The sequence below is a fragment of the Scyliorhinus canicula genome, chromosome 1, assembly GCF_902713615.1.
Source record: "Scyliorhinus canicula chromosome 1, sScyCan1.1, whole genome shotgun sequence".
NCBI classification, from domain to species: Eukaryota; Metazoa; Chordata; class Chondrichthyes; order Carcharhiniformes; family Scyliorhinidae; genus Scyliorhinus; species Scyliorhinus canicula.
The window spans coordinates 118,658,842-118,681,580 of record NC_052146.1 but is presented as its reverse complement, the minus strand read 5'-3'; the positions used below and the strand labels follow the sequence as shown (position 1 = coordinate 118,681,580).

The window sequence follows — 22,739 nt, the reverse complement described above, 5'->3', positions numbered from 1 at the left end:
AAATGCCGGCCTTGGGTAGCTGTGTGGAGTTTGCACTTTCTCCCCGTGTCTGCATGGGTTTCCTCCGAGTGCTCAGGTTTCCTCCCATAGTCCAAAGATGCACAGGTTAGGTGCATTGGCCATGCTAAAATTGGGGTTACGGGGATAGGTGGGGTTGCCGGGTTTGGGTAGGGTGCTCTTTCAGAGGGTCGGTGCAGATTCAATGGGCTGAATGGTCTCCTTCTGCACTGTAGGGATTTTATGATTCTTCTGGCCCACATCCAGTGCCATAAATTAGTTTAATTGATGAACTCACTTCTCTTTCACTTGTGCTTTCCGGTTAAAAATATAAATCATTAGATGAAATGTTGACTCACCATCAGGTCCATTCTAGGGGGTTAAAATTACCCCCAATGATTCAATGTGCAACCCACTTAAACCATAACTTCATCTCCCTGTATTAGATGGAGCAAAGTCATCACCTTGGTTCCATGGAAAGAACTACGCTGAGTTAGTTAGACCACACCCTGTGCAGCTCAGCTTTCGGTATTACAAAGATGATTTTATAAAACGGTTCAGCTGGTAAGTTTAAGAAAGATCAACCAGAATTGAAAGGGTGCAACTATCCAGATAGATTGAGCAGGCTGGGTTTTTTTTAAAATGGGAAAACTGAAGGCTGAGGGGTGACCCAATAAAGACCTTTAAAAATTATGAAGGGTTTCGAGAGGATAGATGGATTCCACCTGTGTGTGAATCCAGGACAAGGGAGTGGACAAAAGTAAGAGGTAGCTAGCACCAACAAATCTAAAATAAATAAAGGCTGGGATTTTAACCGGAGTTGCCCGTGGCTGGAATTTTACGGTGCCGCCAATAAGTCAATCGCCTTATGGTTGGCTGGCCAAGTTTTCCATTCCCATCTGCAGTGGGTCCCACCACAGGAAAGGTCCTAGCCACAGAACAAGGAATTTCCTCACACAGGGTGGTGTGTTATATGGGGGTGGTTGGAGCAGAGAGCAGTGGCACATTAAAGGGGAGGGTGATACATGCACCATGGGGGAGGAATACGGTGAGGACGGATGGGAAGGGAGCAATTAGAATGGGATGTGCTTGTGTGGAATAAAGGCCAGCATAAACCAGATGGTTCGAGCAGACTGGTTCTATTCTGTACACTCTATGCAATCACACCAAGACATGAAAGTGGGACACACGTCAGGCCCAGGAAAGCTGGGCTGCAAGAGCAAGTTTGAGGAGGGGGGGGGGGGGGGGGGGGGGGGGGGTGCTGCGGGTATCAGCAGAGCTCCAGTGACCCCAGCTGGAAGGTTCATGGGCGGAATTCTCCGACCCCCGCAGGGGGAATTCTCCGCCACCCGGGAATTGGCGGGGGCAGGAATCACGCCGCGCCGGTCGGCGGGCCCCCCGTGGCAATTCTCCGGCCCGCAACGGGCCAAAGTCCCGCCGCTGTCAGGCCTCTCCCACCGACGTGGTTTAAACCACCTCTGGTGCCGGCGGGAGTAGGCGGCGCGAGCGGGCCCCGGGGTCCTGGGGGAGGCGCGGGGTGATCTGACCCCGGGGGGTGCCCCCACGTTGGCCTGGCCCGCGATCAAGGCCCACCAATCGGCGGGCGGGCCTGTGCCGTGGGGGCACTCTTTTTCTTCCGCCACCGCCACGGCCTCCACCATGGCGGAGGCGGAAGAGACCCCCGCGCATGCGCCGGGGTGAAGTCAGTGGCCGCTGAGGCTCTGGCGCATGCAAGGACTCACGTCGACCGGCGAAGGCCTTTCGGCCAGCCCTGACGCCGGTCGACATGGGTCCAAAGGCCATTGGCGCCGGTCGGCAGAGCGGGAGCCACTCCGGCGCGGGCCTAGCCCCTAAAGGTGCGGAGAATTCTGCACCTTTGGGGAGGCCCGACGCCGGAGTGGTTCTCGCCACTCCGGTACGCCGGGACCCTCCGCCCCGCCGGGTAGGGGAGAATCCCGGCCCATGTGTGTGAATATTGGGTATGAACTAGGTCAGGGTGCAATGCAATGTCTCCCATGGTCATGGTACTCACACACATCGCACAGGTGGGTCACCAGCGCCCATAGAATTGCCTTACCGAGCGGAGAGGAGGAAACATTGGAATGAAAGAGAAATCTTCAGCCTCTCTTTCACGGGTTAAACCAACTAGTCACTTTGATGCAATGACCGCATCAGAAGCTGAGACAACGACTTTTTTAGGGGCTGGATTAGCACACTGGGCTAAATCGCTGGCTTTGAAAGCAGACCAAGGCAGGCCAGCAGCACGGCTCAATTCCCGTACCAGCCTCCCCAAACAGGCGCCGAAATGTGGCGACTGGGGGCTTTCCACAGTAACTTCATTTGAAGCCTACTTGTGACAATAAGCGAATTTCATTCATTTTATTTCATTTCATTTTTGTCCTCGTTCACGACTGTCGCTAAAAGCGAGTGAATTTTGGCTGGAGTGCCAAATTTTCCAGTCTCGCTCACAAATGGGTCCCGCCACAGACGAGACAGGAGAATCGCACCAAACATCTTTATTCCCTCAGCAAGTAATCGATCAAAATCAAATTCTGGTTTCATTTTTTAAAAATTTCCTTAATAGAATTTAGTTTTGAAAGAAAAAGCTTTAAAACCCCTCTGAAAAAAAAGTCCTTTTAATTTTAGGTTCGATTGAGATATGATTTACATCATTTGTCACGTTGTGTTTGGGAAGCAATGTGATGTTGCTTCCGTTCCAGGATCTCCACTTCATTTAACCTTTTGCTGCATGTTTTCTATAATATATAAAACGGTGTTGGTCCAACACTGGGATTTTCCTTAAAGTTGCTGAATTGTTCCAGGGCCTGGGTTCAAATTCATCCCAAGAAACAAAAGGCACTCTTCTTCCTACTTGTCCCACAAGAGATCAGTTTGGGCAGTCACAATCGTGTGTTTGATGGGCAACAGGACTGTCCCTAACTTGACAATCTCACTTGGAGATGGGTTTTTTTTTCTTCTTTTTTTTTATAAATTTAGATTACCCAATTATTTTTTTTTCCAATTAAGGGGCAATTTAGCGTGGCCAATCCACCTACTCTGCACATTTTTGGGTTGTGGGGGCGAAACCCACGCAGACACGGGGAGAATGTGCAAACTCCACACGGACAGTGACCCAGAGCCGGGATCGAACCTGGGACCTCAGCGCCGTGAGGCGGTTGTGCTAACCACTAGGCCACCGTGCTGCCCTACTTGGAGATGGTTATGTTGGTACAGTAAAGGATGTTCTTGTGAGGTTATGTCCGAGACATATTGAGGAAACTGTAGAAGAACTTTACTCTGCCTCTAATTTGTATTTTGCACTGGGTGTGCCTGTTAGAACTTAGAACAGTACAGCACAGAACAGGCCCTTCGGCCCTCAATGTTGTGCCGAGTAATGATCACCCTACTCAAACCCACGTATCCACCCTGTACCCGTAACCCAACAACCCCCCCCCCTAACCTTACATTTTAGGATACTACGGGCAATTTAGCATGGCCAAACCACCTAACCCGCACATCTTTGGACTGTGGGAGGAAACCGGAGCACCCGGAGGAAACCCACGCACACACGGGGAGGACGTGCAGACTCCACACAGACAGTGACTCAGCCGGGAATCGAACCTGGGACCCTGGAGCTGTGAAGCATTTATGCTAACCACCATGCTACCATGCTGCTCAGTGAGTAGCACTCTCATCCTAGAGGCAGAAAGTTGTGGGTTCAGTGCCCCCTCCCGAGATACGAGAACAAAATCGAGGCTGACCCTCCAAATGCTTTACTGAGGGAATACTGAGGTGTCAATTGTTGGGTAGGACTTGAAACGGAGGCCCTGTCTGTCCTCCAGATGAGTATAAAAGTGCCCATTGAGCTTTTCTAAAGAGCAGGGGTGTTCTTCCCAGTGTTTGACCAACATTAATCCTTCTATCAGTCACAAAATAAGTGGTTATTGTCAGATTTACTTTTCTGGGAGTTTACTGTGTGTTTGCTGTTGAAGTATGTATGTTTGCTGTTGAAGTGTGTGTGTGTTTGCTGTTGAATTGTGTGTTTGCTGCTAAATTGTGTGTTTGTGTGTGTGTTCGCTGTTGAAGTGTATGTGTGTGTTTGCTGTTGAAGTGTTTGTGTGTGTTTGCTGTTGAAAAGTGTTAGTGTATGTTTGCTGTTGAAGTGTGTGTGTTTGTGTTTGCTGTTGAAGTGTGTTTGCTGTTGAAGTGTGTGTGTTTTCTGTTGAAGTCTGTGTGTTTGCTGTTGAATTGTGTATGTGTGTTTGCTGTTAAAGTGTATTTGCTGTTGAAGTGTGTGTGCGTTTGCAGTTGAAGTGTTTGTGTGCTTTTGCTGTTGAAGTGTGTGTGTGTTTGCTGTTGAGAAGTGTTAGTGTTTGTTTGCTGTTGAAGTGTGTGTGAGTGTGCGTTTGTGTATGCTGTTGAAGTGTGTTTGTGTTTGCTGTTGAAGTCTGTGGGTTTGCTGTTGAATTGTGTATGTGTGTTTGCTGTTGAAGTGTGTGTGTTTGCTGTTGAAGTGTGTGTGTGTTTGCTGTTGAATTGTGTGTTTGCTGCTAAATTGTGTGTTTGTGTGTGTGTTCGCTGTTGAAGTGTATGTGTGTGTTTGCTGTTGAAGTATGTGTGTGTTTGCTGTTGAAAAGTGTTAGTGTGTGTTTGCTGTTGATGTGTGTGTGTGTTTGTGTTTGCTGTTGAAGGGTGTGTGCTGTTGAAGTATGTGTGTGTTTGCTGTTGAAAAGTGTTAGTGTGTGTTTGCTGTTGATGTGTGTGTGTCTGTGTTTGCTGTTGAAAGTGTGTGTGTTTGCTGTTGAAAAGTGTTAGTGTGTGTTTGCTGTTGAAGTGTGTATGTTTGCTGTTGAAGTGTGTGTGTGTTTGCTGTTGAATTGTGTGTTTGCTGCTAAATTGTGTGTTTGTGTGTGTGTTCGCTGTTGAAGTGTATGTGTGCTGTTGAAGTGTGTGTGTTTGCTGTTGAAAAGTGTTAGTGTGTGTTTGCTGTTGAAGTGTGTGTGTTTGTGTTTGCTGTTGAAGTGTGTTTGCTGTTGAAGTGTGTGTGTTTGTGTTTGCTGTTGAAGTGTGTTTGCTGTTGAAGTGTGTTTGCTGTTGAAGTGTGTGTGTTTTCTGTTGAAGTCTGTGTGTTTGCTGTTGAATTGTGTATGTGTGTTTGCTGTTGAAGTGTGTTTGCTGTTGAAGTGTGTGTGTGCGTTTGCAGTTGAAGTGTTTGTGTGCGTTTGCTGTTGAAAAGTGTTAGTGTCTGTTTGCTGTTGAAGTGTGTGTGAGTGTGCGTTTGTGTATGCTGTTGAAGTGTGTGTGTTTTCTGTTGAAGTCTGTGGGTTTGCTGTTGAATTGTGTATGTGTGTTTGCTGTTGAAGTGTGTGTGTTTGCTGTTGAAGTGTGTGTGTGTTTGCTGTTGAATTGTGTGTTTGCTGCTAAATTGTGTGTTTGTGTGTGTGTTCGCTGTTGAATTGTGTATGTGTGTTTGCTGTTGAAGGGTGTGTGCTGTTGAAGTGTGTGTGTTTTCTGTTGAAGTGTGTGTGTTTGCTGTTGAATTGTGTATGTGTGTTCACTGTGAATCATTGTGAAGCAGAATTCACCAAGCGTTGGATTGTTCACCCACTAATAGGGAACGTGAGCTGGGTTTAGACCGTCGTGAGACAGGTTAGTTTTACCCTACTGATGATTACAAGAGGATTGGTTAATTAATAGAAAGCAAAGCGTTGGGATAAATGGGTGTTTCTCTGGTTGGCAATCAGTAGCTAGTGGTGTCCCTCAGGGATCCGTGTTGGGCCCACAATTGTTCACAATTTACATTGATGATTTGGAGTTGGGGACCAAGGGCAATGTGTCCAAGTTTGCAGATGACACTAAGATGAGTGGTAAAGCGAAAAGTGCAGAGGATACTGGAAGTCTGCAAAGGGATTTGGATAGGTTAAGTGAATGGGCTCGGGTCTGGCAGATGGAATACAATGTTGACAAATGTGAGGTTATCCATTTTGGTAGGAATAACAGCAAACGGGATTATTATTTAAACGATAAAATATTAAAGCATGCCGCTGTTCAGAGAGACTTGGGTGTGCTAGTGCATGAGTCACAGAAGGTTGGTTTACAAGTGCAACAGGTGATTAAGAAGGCAAATGGAATTTTGTCCTTCATTGCTAGAGGGATGGAGTTTAAGACTAGGGAGGTTATGTTGCAATTGTATAAGGTGTTAGTGCGGCCACACCTGGAGTATTGTGTTCAGTTTTGGTCACCTTACTTGAGAAAGGACGTACTGGCGCTGGCGGGTGTGCAGAGGAGATTCACTAGGTTAATCCCAGAGCTGAAGGGGTTGGATTATGAGGAGAGGTTGAGTAGACTGGGACTGTACTCGTTGGAATTTAGAAGGATCAGGGGGGATCTTATAGAAACATTTAAAATTATGAAGGGAATAGATAGGATAGATGCGGGCAGGTTGTTTCCACTGGCGGGTGACAGCAGAACTAGGGGGCATAGCCTCAAAATAAGGGGAAGTAGATTTAGGACTGAGTTTAGGAGGAACTTCTTCACCCAAAGGGTTGTGAATCTATGGAATTCCTTGCCCAGTGAAGCAGTTGAGGCTCCTTCATTACATGTTTTTAAGGTAAAGATAGATAGTTTTTTGAAGAATAAAGGGATTAAGGGTTATGGTGTTCGGGCCGGAAAGTGGAGCTGAGTCCACAAAAGATCAGCCATGATCTAATTGAATGGCGGAGCAGGCTCGAGGGGCCAGATGGCCTACTCCTGCTCCTAGTTCTTATGTTCTTATGTGTTTGCTGTTGAAGTGTGTGTGTTTGCTGCTAAATTGTGTGTTTGTGTGTGTGTTCGCTGTTGAAGTGTATGTGTGTGTTTGCTGTTGAAGTATGTGTGTGTTTGCTGTTGAAAAGTGTTAGTGTGTGTTTGCTGTTGATGTGTGTGTGTGTTTGTGTTTGCTGTTGAAGTATGTGTGTGTTTGCTGTTGAAAAGTTTTAGTGTGTGTTTGCTGTTGAATTGTGTATGTGTGTTCGCTGTTGAAGTGTATGTGCGTGTTTGCTGTTGAAAAGTGTTAGTGTGTGTTTGCTGTTGAAGTGTATGTGTGTGTTTGCTGTTGAAGTGTTTGTGTGTGTTTGCTGTTGAAAAGTGTTAGTGTGTGTTTGCTGTTGAAAAGTGTTAGTGTGTGTTTGCTGTTGAAGTGTATGTGTGTGTTTGCTGTTGAAGTGTTTGTGTGTGTTTGCTGTTGAAAAGTGTTAGTGTGTGTTCACTGTTGAAGTGTATGTGTGTGTTTGCTGTTGAAGTATGTGTGTGTTTGCTGTTGAAAAGTGTTAGTGTGTGTTTGCTGTTGAAGTGTATGTGTGTGTTTGCTGTTGAAGTGTTTGTGTGTGTTTGCTGTTGAAAAGTGTTAGTGTGTGTTTGCTGTTGAAAAGTGTTAGTGTGGGTTTGCTGTTGAAGTGTGTGTGTGTTTGCTGTTGAAGTGTGTGTGTGTTTGCTGCTAAATTGTGTGTTTGTGTGTGTGTTTGCTGTTGAAGTATGTGTGTGTTTGCTGTTCAAGTGTGTGTGTTTGTGTTTGCTGTTGAAGGGTGTGTGCTGTTGAAGTTTGTGTGTTTTCTGTTGAATTGTGTGTGTTTGCTGTTGAAGTGTGTTTGCAGTTGAAGTGTTTGTGTGCGTTTGCTGTTGAAGGGTGTGTGCTGTTGAAGTGTGTGTGTATTTTGTTGAAGTCTGTGTGTTTGCTGAAGTGTGTGTTTGCTGTTGAAGTGTGTGTTTGCTGTTGAATTGTGTATGTGTGTTTGTTGTTGAAGTCTGTGTGTTTGCTGTTGAATTGTGTATGTGTGTTTGCTGTTGAATTGTGTATCTGTTTGCTGTTAAATTGTGTGAATGTGTGTGTGTTCGCTGCTGAAGTGTGTGTGTGTTTGCTGTTGAAGGGTGTGTGCGTTTGCTGTTGAAGTGTGTGTAAGTTTGTGTGTGTGTGTCATTGAATTACTTCAGCCAAAACTTTCATACCAAATCTGAACATCAGGTTTAGGAGTTAAATTAAGAAAATAAAACTTCTTATATATGTGCCAAATGGTTGAGTTCAAGACAGATTCTGTTTCAATTCCCCAAGTTATCAATGAAGCAGTAGTGTACTTTGTGAAAATGTCCTCTTAGCGTGTTGGGGTAATTCATAAACTCTCCTCTTTTCCTCCCTACACTGTTGACTCCTTTGGACCCTCTTTGGCCTTTTTGCAACCATACAACCACTTGATGACCCGTGCGTTCCGTTCAATGACAGATATCCCCAATGAGACCTGCTCATGAATTTCTTCTTCATAAAGTCCTTCACCACCTCTGCTTCCATGAGATAATTCACTGCCGTCGCTCTCAGTCATACTGACATGCTGAATTTGGGGTGAGATAGAGTCCGAGGCAGTGGGAGAGAAGTTCACCAACCCGAGATGCTCTGCCATATCCGGGTCAAGCCCGCAATAATTAAAAAACCTTTCTTCTTCCGACAGGGCAACTGAGTTACGCAGGAGAAGGTCCGAGTTTGTGCGTTGCAAAGCCCTGCTTCTCAAAGCTGCTCGGCCATTTGCTTCAGAGGGGTCGCTTGGCAGGTCTTGAGTTCTAGTTATGTGAAGGTTTGGAGAAACTGAACCTGCGATTTCTTTGTGGATGAAGAGATTGACGCAATGATTCTCGACCTTTGTTGCTTCATTGTCATTGAGGTGACACATATGCGACAGTGGGGAGCTACCTTCAGAAAAGGGCCTACTGTGTTCCTTCAGGATGATCTTTGGAAACTCCAGGGAGGTCACTTGTTTGTCCCTCATGGACCCCTGAAACAGGCGTCGGATGAAGTTGTAGCCCCTGGAGTTGTCGTTGCTTCCTGTCTTGCAGTCACGTTTCTGTCGATAAATGATTAAGGAGTCAGGCCTCAAGACTCTCTTGGAGGTGGTCCTCCTAGTAACCGCTGGGTCGAGGGACGGCCTGTCCACCGAGATGTTCTTGACGTTGTTAAACTGTTCCATATTGGCATTCTCTTTTCTGGTATCAAAGCCTGGGCATGGATCTCTCGCCTCACCTGATCTGAGCCAAGGTACAGCAGAAGACTGCGGAGTCACACAAGGACTGACGATGGGCTCTTGCTTAGTGTTCATCGCTTTCTGACTTTTAACATACTTTGGCTTGTCAGCTTCAAGCCTCTCAACAGCACTCAGCGTCCGACCCCTATTGTCGCTTTCCATCTGCCTACGTAGATACTCAGGGCCTTTGTTCAGGAGCCTGAGAGGCGATGGGGAACTGACTGGAGTGACTGGCTTCATTCTCTTCACTTTGCTAGCAGTTGAGGGCAATACGACAAGCCCAGAGCTGTGCCCCACAGCAGCATTCAGACCAAATCTCCCATATCCAAGCCACTGAAATCGGGTTACCTGAATAAAGCCTTGTAAGTTTTGTTTTGGTGGAGTATGAGAACGCAGACTCCTCAATGATTTCTTTATTGCAGAAAACAGCAAGCGAAACGATAGTAATCTTTCAGCATGCTTCTATTAAGGTACTCGACCCTCAACTGGAACGCTTCACCGAACTTTCCTCTCAGCTTCATGCAGTCTCCTGAAAAATAAATCAAAGTATGCCGTGGATCAGTTCAAAGCCTCTGGACTTCACACTAAAAGCTATTTTGTCTCTCAGTGCTGACAGATCCAATGCACCAGCACCAGTACTGAGCTGACATGGAGGGTCAGCTGGCTTAGCTTAAAGGCAACCAAAACTCACAATGCACCAGGGAGAGACGGCCTCCAAGCAAGAGACATACACACAAAGCCCAGTGACATGAATTCTCTGCAACCAACAGAAACAGTGTACAATTATATAACGCCTTTCATGACTTCAGGACCTCACCAAGCAATTCACAGCCAATGAGGCACCTTATGTTTAGTTGCTATTGTAGCATAAGGAAGCGTAGCAGCCGATCAGCACACAGAAACATCCCATAATATGATAATGACCAGATATTTTATCTTTAGCTTGACCCAAGGAGAAATGTTGAGCAGGACACCTGGAAGAACTACCCCACATTATCATGGGGTTTTCTTTTTATATATCTGCTTGAGAGGGCAGATGGGTTTAATCCAAACCACAGCACTCCGACAGTGCAGCGCCTCCTTCAAAACTGCACTGGACGGTCAACCTAGATTCTGTGCTCAAATCTCTGGAGTAGGACTTGAACCCTCACAACCTTCTGACTCAGAGGCAGGAGTGCGAACCATAGCCACCACTCATGAGAAAAGGGCAAAACTAGTCATCAAGAAATGTCATGCCGATAGTTCAGTGCATTTTCTAAAATTTAGAGTATCCAATTAAGGGGCAATTTAGCGTGGCCAATCCACCTACCCTGCAGATCTTTTTGGGTTGTGGGGGTGAGACCCTCGCAGACACGGGGAGAATGTGCAAACTCCACATAGACAGTGACCCAGAGCCGGGATCGAACCTGGGACCTCAGTGCTGTGAGGCAGCAGTGCTGACCACTGCACCACTGTGCTGCCCTAACACAGAGATACATTTATTCCGTTTGCCATATCTGTATATGCAAAGAGAGCTTTGCATATGTCTGACAATTTTTAACACATTGGTCAGAAATGGCTGTGTTTGAATTACAATGAATTATTTTGAGGTGGACTGACCATTAAATAGGCACTTGGGTGGCATCTCTGGCAATGGAGCAGTTCCTCAGCACTGCACTGAAGTGTCAGTCCATTCACAAAAACCGATTGCCTTTATCTAACTGCTGTTTGTGGGAGCTTGCTGTGTATGAAAATCGCTTATTGTCACAAGTAGGCTTCAAATGAAGTTACTGTGAAAAGCTCCTAGTCGCCACATTCCGGCGCCTGTTCAGGGAGGCTGTTACGGGAATTGAACCCTGCTGCTGGCCTGCCTTGGTCTGCTTTAAATGCCAGCTCTTTAGCCCTGTGCTAAACCAGCCCCAGGAGACTGCAGGAATGTATAAATTGGTTGCTGCATTTCCTACAGTACATTCTCCAAAGAGGTGGTGTGGGCATGATGGGCCAAATGACTTTCACCTTTGCTGAATGAGTTCCATAACTTGCTGGAAGTACGAGCTGACTACAGCAGAACAAGGGCAATGGGCCCTGAGTGAACAGCTGTGCCAGCAACCTATTTCCCTAACCAATGAGATTTAAGGATTGAGAAAGCAACGGATGAATAACTGTAAAAGAAATAGAGTGAACCAGAGTCAAATCCGATACAGAGAAATAAAGAGAAGGAAAGAAAGATTGGATTAATTGCCTAAGGGAGACAAGAAAATGAAAGAAAAATAAATATGCTTTAAATTTTTAAAAAACTCTTGACAACAATATGCTACCTGCAGGAGGAAACTTTGCAATTTCAATTGTTCCTTTTCTGAGCCTGAGAAGATGAATGATATGGCCCAACGAGTCTGCACTGACCCTTGGAAAGAGCACCCTATCCCCGCAACCCCATTTAGGAGTAATTTAGCGTGGCCAACCCACCTAACCTGCACATCTTTGGAATGTGGGAAGAAACCGGAGCACCTGTAGGAAACCCACGCAGGAACGGGAAGAATGTATGAACCCCAGTCTCTGGTGCTGTGAGGCAGCTGTGCTAGCCACTGTGCCAGCGTGCTTTTTTTTTACTGTGCTAGGTTCATATGCCTTCCTGGTTTCTCCCTTTCCTGGCTCTGAAATGTCTCTCACCTTCCAGTCCGTGATCAGTGTTGAGCCAATTCTGGTCTCCCGAAGCCCCCGCTTTCTTCACCTCACCATTGGCAGCTGTGTCTTCTGCTGATTGGTCCCAAAGCTCTGGAATTTCTTCCCCAAATCTGTCTGCCTCTCTTTTCATAAGATGCTTCTTGGAGCCTACCTCTTTGACCAAGGATTTGGTTGCCTGCCCAAATGTTTCCTCTTTGGTTTGGTGTCTCATGTTGCCTGATAATGTTTGTGAAAATGTCTTAAAGCATGATATAAATGAAGGTTGTTGTTGTTCAAGGGACTTCACAACACAATGACGGATCTTCACTACAGCTTTAAAAAAAACAGCGGTGGGATTTTCTGGCCGCTCCCACCTGAAGGATCCTCCAGTCCCACTGGCATTTTACGGGTTCTCCGGCAATGGAGGTTGTAAACAACGGGAAAACATGTTGACAGCGGCAGAACTGGAAGATCCCGCTGCCAGCCAAAGGTGGACTTCAGTTTGTTCCATTTTAAATTTATATCATGAAAGTCAATATCAAGAGATGAGGGGTGGGATTGTCTCAGCCCACACCGGTTCAGAGAATTGCCGGGCCAGGCACGATTCTCGTGACACCCCAGTCACCGGAGAATCGGCGGCACTGGCGCTGGTGCGGTCGGCGTGGCCCCCCGGCGATTCTCTGCTCGGGAAGAGCCGAGTGGCCGCCCAAAAAAGCGTGAGTCCCGCCAGCGCCGTTCACATCTGGTTTTACCCAGCGTCCATCCTGTCGGGGGCGGCCTGGTTGGGGGGGAAGGGGGGTCCGACCCCGGGGGGGGGGCCTCCACCATGGCCTGGCCCACAATCGGGGCCTACCGATCGGCGGGCCGGCTTCTCCAGGTGGGTAGCCTCTTTTGCTCCATGCCGGCCCCTGTAGCCCTATGCCATGTTGCATCGGGGCTGGTGCGGTGAAGGAGGCTACTGCGCATTCGCGCCGGTCACACTGTGCATGCACAAATTCGCGCCGGTCGAAGCGCGCATGCGCAGACCCGCAGCGCCCATTTGATGCCAGTATCGGCAGCTGGAGCGGCGTGGGTCACTGCAGTGCCGTGCTGGCCTCCTGTGGGGCAGAGGATCGCTACACATAGCGGTCCGATGACGCCGTCATTAAACTCTTCAGTTTTTACAACGGCGTCAACACTCGGCATCAGATGGGAGAATCCCGCCTGGATTTATGGGGGGTTTCTTTAATTGCAATCAGCATTGTGTTCAGGGATGTGGGGAGAAAATTGGGGGGGGGGGGGGGGACAGTAAGTGAATTGCTACTTAGGAGAGTCAGTACAGGCTTGATGGGCCGAATAGCCTTCTTCTGCGCCGTAATGATTTTACGATTTTATTCTATTCTCTGTTGCTGCGTAGTATTCTTTTGTTTGGATGTTTGCTCGGTGAAGTTTACTGCTTAGGTTTGTGAAAATCTTCTGACAAAACATTTGAGCTTTGACAAAGAGTCATTGGACTCGAAACGTTAGCTCTTTTCTCTCCCTACAGATGCTGCCAGACCTGCTGAGATTTTTCAGCATTTTCTCTTTCATTTCAGATTCCAGCATCCGCAGTAATTTGCTTTTATTTTTAAAACATTTGAAACATCATTTGGGATTGATTCCATGAGGGTAGTAATTTTTGACTTGTCTTTGTTAGAGTACCCTTGGTGTGAAATGGCACGGTGTGATATTGATAATGACCATGTTAATGAGTTTATATCACATGCCTAACAAAAGTGTTAATCCAACCGGTTATCATGATGCGTAAGCAATTGCAACTGCTGTTTTATGTACAGCAATATCCCAATCAACCAATCATTAATATAACAGGAAAACTTGCATTCATATCACATCTTCAGGATGTTCCAAAGTTCTTCACATCCAATGATCTTTTTAATTAAGAAAAACTGCAGCCTATTGTTACTTGGGTTAATAATGCACACCCTTTACACACAGCAACATCTGAAAAATAACAAGTTACATTGCTCCTAATCAGGTTAATTAACTGGTGGGTGTTGGCCCAGGAAGCTGGTGAAAACTCCCTGCTTTTCTTCAGAGTGCCTGGGCAGCTTTAACAACAACCTGGCTGTATAAACTGTTCAAGCACAATCCACTTTTAAAGGGAGGGAAGAAGACATATGTAAGGGTAGCAGAGAGAAGGGCAACCCATTGCTTACAGAGGGACAGGGCTAGACCGAAGAGCAATCTGGTCAGAGTACGAAAGGGGGCATGTTGCTGGGGTGGGGTATTTGGGGGAGATGAAGAGGGGCACCTGGAAGACATCACTTCTGTCCTGTTGGAGTTAGGCTGTGTGGTGACTGGTTACTGAAAGGAAGCAGATTTCTGAACCGTTCAAAAAAGACATTCATATTGAAAACCTATTAAAATTGTTATACCTTCACACTGCAGCCAATTATCCCTCAACCTTCTAAAGCAGCTTCACTCAAAGGCACACTTGTGCAACCCTGCAGAATTACTTAGAAATGCTTTTTTTGCCAGAAATGCATGTTCTGCACCTATTTAGGCAATTCGGATAACGTCACTTTTAAGGATATAGAAGCTAAAAAGATTTATGAGGAAGATACCAGAACTGAAAGGTTCTGGTTATGAACGGAAGGAATGAATATGTTGGAGCTCATTTTTCTAGCAAACGGAAGGAGGAGGGGTGACATATTGGGGTTTTTAAGATTATGATTGGGTCAATATAATTTTAGAGTAATTCACAGCACAGTACAGGAGGAAGCCTTTCAATCCAATGTGTCTTTGTCAGCTCTGTGGTAGAAGTATCCAATTACTCCCACTCCCCTACTCTCTCCTCACAACATTACCTTTTTCCCTTCAAGTTTCATCCAGATTCCTTTTGAAAGTTATGACTGAATCTGCCTCTGCTATCTGAAGGAATCACATGAAACGTTGGGTGCGATTCAGCGGACTGAAGTTAAAGTCTGCTGAATGGCACGTTTAACAGGGTGTTTCACGGCAGCTGCAGCGCCAAGAAACATCCCGCTATCCAACGCACCTTGCTGTTTATCTTGGGGAGATTCTCTCCACCGGAGCTGCACTTAGAGGAATTTCCTGCTGGCCAGCTTATCTCACCGTCAGGAAAGGCTCTTCACAGAGTTTGTCCAGCAGCCCTGATCTTCCCCCCCACCTCTGTCCTTTCAGCCCCCCCCCCCCCCCCCCTACCCCCCACCTTTTTGATATTCCCAACCTTGGGGAAGCAAATGCAAACCCCCCACCCCCCCCCTTACCCCCGCTCTACTTGGCGAAGCCCCCCCCCCCCTCTAGATCCGACCCCTGGCAGTGCCAACCTGGACAGCCTGGCACTGTCTGTCTGGAATCCTGGCAGTGCCAAGATGTCTGGGTGCCAGGGTACTACCCTGCCCTGTACCCCACCGCACAGGAGTTCCAATGGCCTGGAAGACCCCCCCAGGTGACGTTACCCACGTCGGTCTAGATGATGCCCTGACGAGGTCTCACAGGCACGCCCACTGAGTCCCGGGCGCCGAGTAAATCCAGCATCTGGGTTTTGAAATTAGGCATTAGCTCATTTAAATATTTAGATCTGGATCTCGCCCAGCACACAGATCATTCATTCGCGCCCGTTAACTCTACTCCTTCTCGGGCAGCACGGTGGCCTAGTGGTTAGCACAACTGCCTCACGGCGCTGAGGTCCCAGGTTCGATCCCGGCTCTGGGTCACTGTCCGTGTGGAGTTTGCACATTCTCCCCGTGTCTGCGTGGGTTTCGCCCCCACAACCCAAAAATGTGCAGAGTAGGTGGATTGGCCACGCTAAATTGCCCCTTAATTGGAAAAAATAATTGGCTAATCTAAATTTATTTAAAAAAAACTCTACTCCTTCTCTCCACAGTTGCTGCCAGAACTGCTGAGTTTTCCCAGCATTTTCTGTTTTTGTCTACCCTGAACCTTCTCATTCAAAAGAGTGCAATCCCCGCTCCTCTAATCTCGCGATATAACTGAACTCCATCATCTCGTGGGACTATTCTAGTAAATCTCCCCTGCAACCTCTCCAAGTTCTTGACACCCTTTGTAATATGTGTTGTCCATAGTTGTACACAATACTACCCGACGGAGCTTATAACCAGTGATTTATACACAACTTCCTGGCTTTTGAACTTGATACCACTACTTATAAAGCAAACATCCCTTGGGCATGATTCTGCAGTCCTTCCTGCCAACAGGATCTTCCGCACTGTGAGTTCCGTCGTGGCGGTACAGACATGCCACGCAAAGCGCCATAGACATTGGTGGGACTTCCGCAACTGGAAAACACTGGAAGAATGAGAGGGGATCTACTTGAAATGTATACAATTCTGACAGGGCTGCACAAACTGGATGCTTCCTCTGGCTGTGGGTGAGGGGGGAGGGGGGGGGGCAGTGTGGGGGGGAGTCCAGAACAAAGGGACACAGTCTCAAGATACACGGTAAGCCATTTAGGACTGAGATGAGAACAGACTGTGAACCTATGGAATCTTTTACCACATAAGCCTGTGGAGACCAAGTCATTGAACATATTTTAAAACTAAATAGTTAGATTTCTAGATACTAAAGGGGTTGAGGGGTATGGGGAGAGAGCGGGAGTATGGGGTTGAGATTGAATATCAACCATGGCCACATTGAATGGCAGAGCAGTCTCGATGGGCCCAATGGCCGACTCCTGCTCCTATTTTCTACGTTTCTATGACATTTTACTATTGAGACAATTGCAATTTTAATCAAAAGCTTTCACTATCACAATGAATGTTAGAAATACTATGCCACCATGGCAATTCATTTAATTTATTTAGCATGTTTATAGTCACAAAGCCAAGTAATTCCTAGTCTGTGGTTGGATGGTGTTCTTTGAGGTTGCCTGAGCAGACACTCTTGAACAATGTGAGCCATTGTCTGGACTGCACCACAACTGCAGCCTTGATGACAATGATGTCCTGCCTCCCCTCTTTCTGCATTGAGGGAGGTGCTGGGAATTACCAGCTTCGTGCATTGCTGAGGGGCAAAGCAATTCTCGGACATAAATGTAAGTCTTCCTCATGAGACTGCCAGTCAATGAAGAACAGCAAACTTCTAGGGGGCAATTCTCCGATACGGAGCCCAAGTGTTTGTGCCGTCGTGAACGCTGTCGCGTTTCATGACGGCACGAACCAGGGGGCCAGCACAGCACTGGAGCGGTTCATGCCGCTCCAGCCTCCTTTTGCAGCGCCGAATGGGCGCCACGCCAACCTGCGCATGCGCGGGGGACTTCTTTAACATGCAGGCCCTGACTCAACATGGAGTCGGTGTTCAGGGGCCAGCGCGCCAGAAAGTAGACTTGGGGGGGGGGGGGGGGGGGGGGGGGGGGGGGGGGGGGGGGGGGGGGGGGGGGGGGGGGGGGGGGGGGGGGGGGGGGGGGGGGGGAAGAGGCCGGCCCGCCAATTGGGTGGGCCCCAATTGCAGGCCAGACCCCATCAGAGGCCGTCCCCGGTGAAGGAGCCCCCCCCCCCCCAAACAGGTCGCCAACAGACCGTTCCCGCAGAGTTCCTGCCGGCAGTGACCAGGGGTGAACGGCGCCGGCGAGACTCTGTCATATCGGTGTGGCCGCTCGCATCCGGGCCGGAGAATCGGCGGCCGTGCCGATTCCAGTGGCCCGTGGCCAGCACCGCGCCAGCGCAAATGGCACCGATTCTCCGCACCTCGGAGAATCATGCCCCGGTGTCGGGGCGTCGTTGCATAGTTGCGGCAATTCTCCGGCCCGGGGCTCGGAGATTTGCCCCCATTAACTTGAGCACATCCAACACTGTACTGTTCACATCCTAACCCGGGCCAATCCCATCCATTCTATCACCCCGTGCCAACCTAGAATGGCTCACTGTCTAATGGAGCCTCAATTTTAAACTTCTTATCCTTGCTTGCAAACCCCTTTCATAACCTCAGCCCACTATTTGTCTAACCTCCACCAGTCCGACAACCCTCCACCGTATGAAACTGGTGTCACATGAAGCTCTGAATTAAATTCCCATCTGTGCCACCTCCATTTTGCTTTTATTTGTTTTGGCTGTGCCTTCAGACCAAAATTTAAGCTCGTATGTTTGCTGACCAGCATCTCCTCTTTTCCTGTCCTGTTAAATGTTTCTGAGATGTTTCACTTTAAATGGAAATCTGTTGAAAACAGCACGCCACAATGAAACAGTTTATAGAGTATGAAACCACAGGTTTTTAGACCACAATCACTTTCAAATCTATCCCAAACTCCATCGCTAGTGCTATCTTAGTATTTTCTCTTGCTTTTTATAGTGACAGACATATACAGTCGCAGCCTAATTTTTTTCTACTCCACCCTCCATGTGGGCAAGGCAGAACAAAGATCAAAGCAGAGGATAAGTTTTAATTGGTGTCTTGATGCTTCATATATAGCTACATTGCATAAGCAGTACAGAAACGGGTCATTCAGCTCAATTAGATTATGAGCGTCCGCCCATCCTATTTCTTCACCTCGAGCACCGAAGGTGAGGGAAGATTTGATGGAGCTGTGTCAAAACAATGAAGGGTATAGTGAAAATAAGGGGAAACACTTACCACTGGCGGAAGGGCCAACAAACAGGTCACAGATTTAAGGTAATTGGGAAAAGAACCAACAGCAGGGAGATTAAAATACAATGTGCAGGATTATCCGGTACCTCAGCCAAGTGTTTCTCGACGGTGCGCTGTTCACAGGCAGCGGGATTCTCTACTCCTGCCTCTTGTCAATGGGATTTTCCATTGAAGCCCACCCCACACCACTGGGAAACCCGCGGACGGAGGTGAACTGCTGGCGGGAACAGAGAATCCCAACGGCTGGAGAATTCCGGCCAATGTACTGATTGCACTGCCTGAAAGGATGGTAGGGGCTGGTTTAGCACAGGGCTAAATCGCTGGCTTTGAAAGCAGACCAAGGCAGGCCAGCAGTACGGTTCAATTCCCGTACCAGCCTCCCCGAACAGGCGCCGGAATGTGGCGACTAGGGGCTTTTCACAGTAACTTAATTTGAAGCCTACTTGTGACAATAAGCGATTTTCATTTCAGATGCAGACTGAGTAATAATATCTGAAACAGAATAGGATAAATACTCAGCAGGATTATGGCGAAAACAGCATCGAAGTGGGACTGTTCGGAGAGTTCTTTCAAAGAGCTGACACACGTATGATGGCTTGAATTGCCTCCTTCCGTGTTGCTTTATCCTATGATTTCAAAGGGAACGAAGGTGAAGGTAGGGTATCAGAGAATCATACCACACAGTACAAGATCGCTTAGCCCATGTTACATGAGCAGGCTAGAGGATATAGCTTTCCGATGGAGTGCTAGTCTACACTATAGGCTGTGGTCTCTGGAAGGGGCTTCAGCAGACACCTTTCTGACTCATAGGTGAGAACACTAACGACTGAGTCAAGCCTGCTGACAGACCTATTCTCCACATTTCCAAGACAACCTGGCTTTATTTTTTTTTTAAATTTTCATTTCCAGTCATTAAAATATTTAGTATGGTGGGGATTCAATGGTGCTGCTTGGGGCAGCACGGTAGCATGGTGGTTAGCATAAATGCTTCACAGCTCCAGGGTCCCAGGTTCGATTCCTGGCTGGGTCACTGTCTGTGTGGAGTCTGCACGTCCTCCCCGTGTGTGCGTGGGTTTCCTCCGGGTGCTCCGGTTTCCTCCCACAGTCCAAAGATGTGCGGGTTAGGTGGATTGGCCATGCTAAATTGCCCGTAGTGTCCTAATAGTAAGGTTAAGGGGAGGAGTTACATAGAACATAGAACAGTACAGCACAGAACAGGCCCTTCGGCCCTCGATGTTGTGCCGAGCAATGATCACCCCACTTAAACCCACGTAACCCGACAATCCCCCCCATTAACCTTACACTACAGGCAATTTAGCATGGCCAATCCACCTAACCCGCACATCTTTGGACTGTGGGAGGAAACCGGAGCACCCGGAGGAAACCCACGCACACACGGGGAGGACGTGCAGACTCCACACAGACAGTGACCCAGCCGGGAATCGAACCTGGGACCCTGGAGCTGTGAAGCATTGATGCTAACCACCATGCTACCGTGAGTTGTTGGGTTACGGGTATAAGGTGGATACGTGGGTTTGAGTAGGGTGATCATTGCTCGGCACAACATCGAGGGCCGAAGGGCCTGTTCTGTGCTGTACTGTTCTATGTTCTAAAAGTCAAGGCAATTTGGGAGAAGGGATCTGTGAAATTCCTTTGTCAGAGGTACCTGGCTGGATTCTCTGCTGGCAGGTTTCTCCGTTGCCCTGGCAGCACACCCACGCCCGGGGATTTCCCAACGGCATGGAGCTGTCCACAATGGGAAACCCCAGGATGGAGAATCCCGCTGACGGCAGGGGTGTGTCACACCAGTTGCCCAGCGCCTTTCAGATGAGAACTCACCCTCTCATGTGGGCATAAAGATCCCACCACTGATATTTTGAAGAATAGGAGAGTTCTCTCTGGTATTCTGGGTCAATATTTATCTCTCAACTAACGTTGCTAAACTAGATCTCCTGACCATTATCACATTACTCTTTGTGGGAACGTGCAGAGTGCAAATTGATTGCTTACATTACAACAGTGACTTCATTTCAAAAAGAACCAAAGCAAAGTACTTGGGATGGTCTGAAATCATGAAAAACGCAGTCGGACGCATCTTCCTTCTGTGTTATCTCCAAACGTGCAACTGAAGTTTTTCCTATTTGCAGCAGGAAAATTTCACACATTAAAGTTTTGAATTCCATCCGAGGAGGAAGGGGAATGAAAATGGGGGAACTGGATCACTTCTAGCCATTAATTTGTGGCATTAGCAAAAGATTAAATACTCAATGGGGCGATTCTCAGGCCACATTCCGCCTGGCGCAAATCATCCTATGTGCGGAGAATTGTAGGAAAGCCCTGAAAAGGGATTTGTGCCGGCTACAAATTAGTTTCCCATTCCCCCAGCCCGCTCCAGCTGGAACAATGGGCAGGAACTTGATCACAACTCATTTATATTCATTTAAATCTTATTAGTGAGATTAAAGTTGAATGCCTGCCGGTGTACGATGCACGCCCCCTACCCCTGCCCCCACCCCTCCCCTCCCCCCACCCCTGCAGCGGGCGATCACCTATGTGCAAATCATTACTAGCCCCTAAAAGTGGGCACCAGGGACACAGTGGTTGAGCAAAGGGGTGAGGGGGTGAGTACCCTCTCTACATTTATGTCCAGGGTGCCGTGCGGGGTTCTTCAGCTGAGGTGGGAGTCGGGCAGACTTGGGGGTCTTTCTTAGGACGTGGATCATGTGGCAGGTCTTCCCTCTGCAGCCTTGAAAACCATTAAACTCTCTTTCAGCACAAAGCTGGGTGGGAAGGTGAACTGTGAGGAGGATGCAGAAATTCTCCAGTGTGATTTGGGCAAGTTGAGTAAGTGACAGATGCAGTATAATATGAATAAACGTGAGGTTATCCACTTTGGTAGCAAAAACAGGAAGGCAGATTATTATCAGAATGGAGATAGTTTGAGAGAAGGGAATGTGCAACAAGACCTGTGTGTCCTTCTATATCAGTCACTGAAGGTAAGCGTGCAGGTACAACAGACACGAAAGAAGGCAAATGGTATGTTGGCCTTCATAGCGCGAGGATTCAAGCACAGGAGCAGGGATGTCTTGCTGCATTACTACAGGGCCTTAGTGAGTCCACTCCTGGAATATTGGGCGCGATTCTCCGAAATGGAGACAAAGTCCCGACGCCGGAGTGAAAACCGGAGTGTTTCACTCCGGCGTCGGAGCCCGCTCCCAGCCCCCATTCTCCCGCCCCCGGGAGGCTAGAAGCAGCGTCGCATATTTTACGCGCGCTGGACCTTGGTGCCGTGTAAAAAGCGGCGCCGCGTAAATGACGCGGCCGGCGCGCACAAATGAAATCCTCCATGAGGCCGTCCCGCAAGATGATTGCGGATGGATCTTGCGGTGCGGCGGAGGAAAGGAGGTCCGCCTTTAGTGAGGTTGGCCCGCCAATCGGTGGGCCCCGATCGCGGGCCAGACCCCATCGGATGCGCCCTCGGCGCAGGAAACCCCCCCCCCCCCCACACAAGCCCCCCCCTCCTCAGTGTTCCCGTGCAGTTCCCGCCGGCAGTGACCAGGTGTGGACGGTGCCGGCGGGAACCTGTCGTGTTGGGGCGGCCGCTCGGCCCATCCGGGCTGGAGAATCTACGCTCGCCTTTTGCTAACAGCAATTGACCCAATCCGTGATTCTCGCCGCGCTAGTTTGAGAGGGGGGGGGGGCGAGGAGAATCGCGTGCGTGTGCCGGGGAGGCGCAGTGGGACTCGCGCGGCACCCTGCGATTCTCCCACCAGGCATGGGGGGGTAGAATTCCGCCCATTGTGTGCAGTTTTGGTCTCCTTGTCTGAATACGGTTGTTCTTACTGTACAGGGAGTGCAGTGAAGGTTTACCAGACTGATTCCTGAAATTACAGGACTGGCATATGAGGACAGATTGAGTCGATTAGGATTATATTCGATAGAGTTCAGAAGAATGAGGGGGATTTCATAGAAACCTCTAAAATTCGAACAGGACGAGACAGGGTAGATGGGGGAAGGATGTTCCCGATGATGGGGGAGTCCAGAGCCAGGGGTCACAGCCTGAGGAGACATTTAGGACTGAGATAATGAGAAATTGCTTCTCCCAGAGAGTGGTCAGTCTGTGGAATTTGCTACCGCAGAAAGTAGCTGAGGCCAAAACAGTCTGGGTGGGATTCTCCATTCCGCCAGCCCCGTTTTCCAGTGCGGCAGCAGGATTCTCTGTTTCCGCAGCCGGCCAATGGAGTTTTCCATTGTGGGCCACCCCACACCACCAGGAATCACGCGGGTGTGGATGGGCTGCCAGCGGGGCAGAGGATCCTGCCGACGGAGAATCCTGCAGTGTTTGTTTTGAAGAAGTTACATAATGCTCTTGGGGCGAAAGGCATCAAGGAATATGGGGGAAGACAGGAACAGGCTGTTGAGTTGGATGATCAGCCATGATCATAGTGA

At 48.3% G+C, this 22,739-nt stretch overlaps 1 protein-coding gene across 1 annotated transcript in view; it reads right to left on the bottom strand.

Moving 5' to 3' along the window:
• Positions 1 to 7,816: 7,816 nt before the first annotated feature.
• The window catches only part of fam110d (family with sequence similarity 110 member D), a 68,044-nt gene continuing 53,121 nt past the window's right edge, over positions 7,817 to 22,739 (bottom strand). Inside the window, exon 2 of the mRNA XM_038798752.1 lies at positions 7,817 to 9,570. Within this exon, the coding sequence (XP_038654680.1) occupies positions 8,166 to 9,281 (1,116 nt within the window). The 5' untranslated portion in view covers positions 9,282 to 9,570 and the 3' untranslated portion in view covers positions 7,817 to 8,165. The remainder of the gene's footprint in view (positions 9,571 to 22,739) is intronic.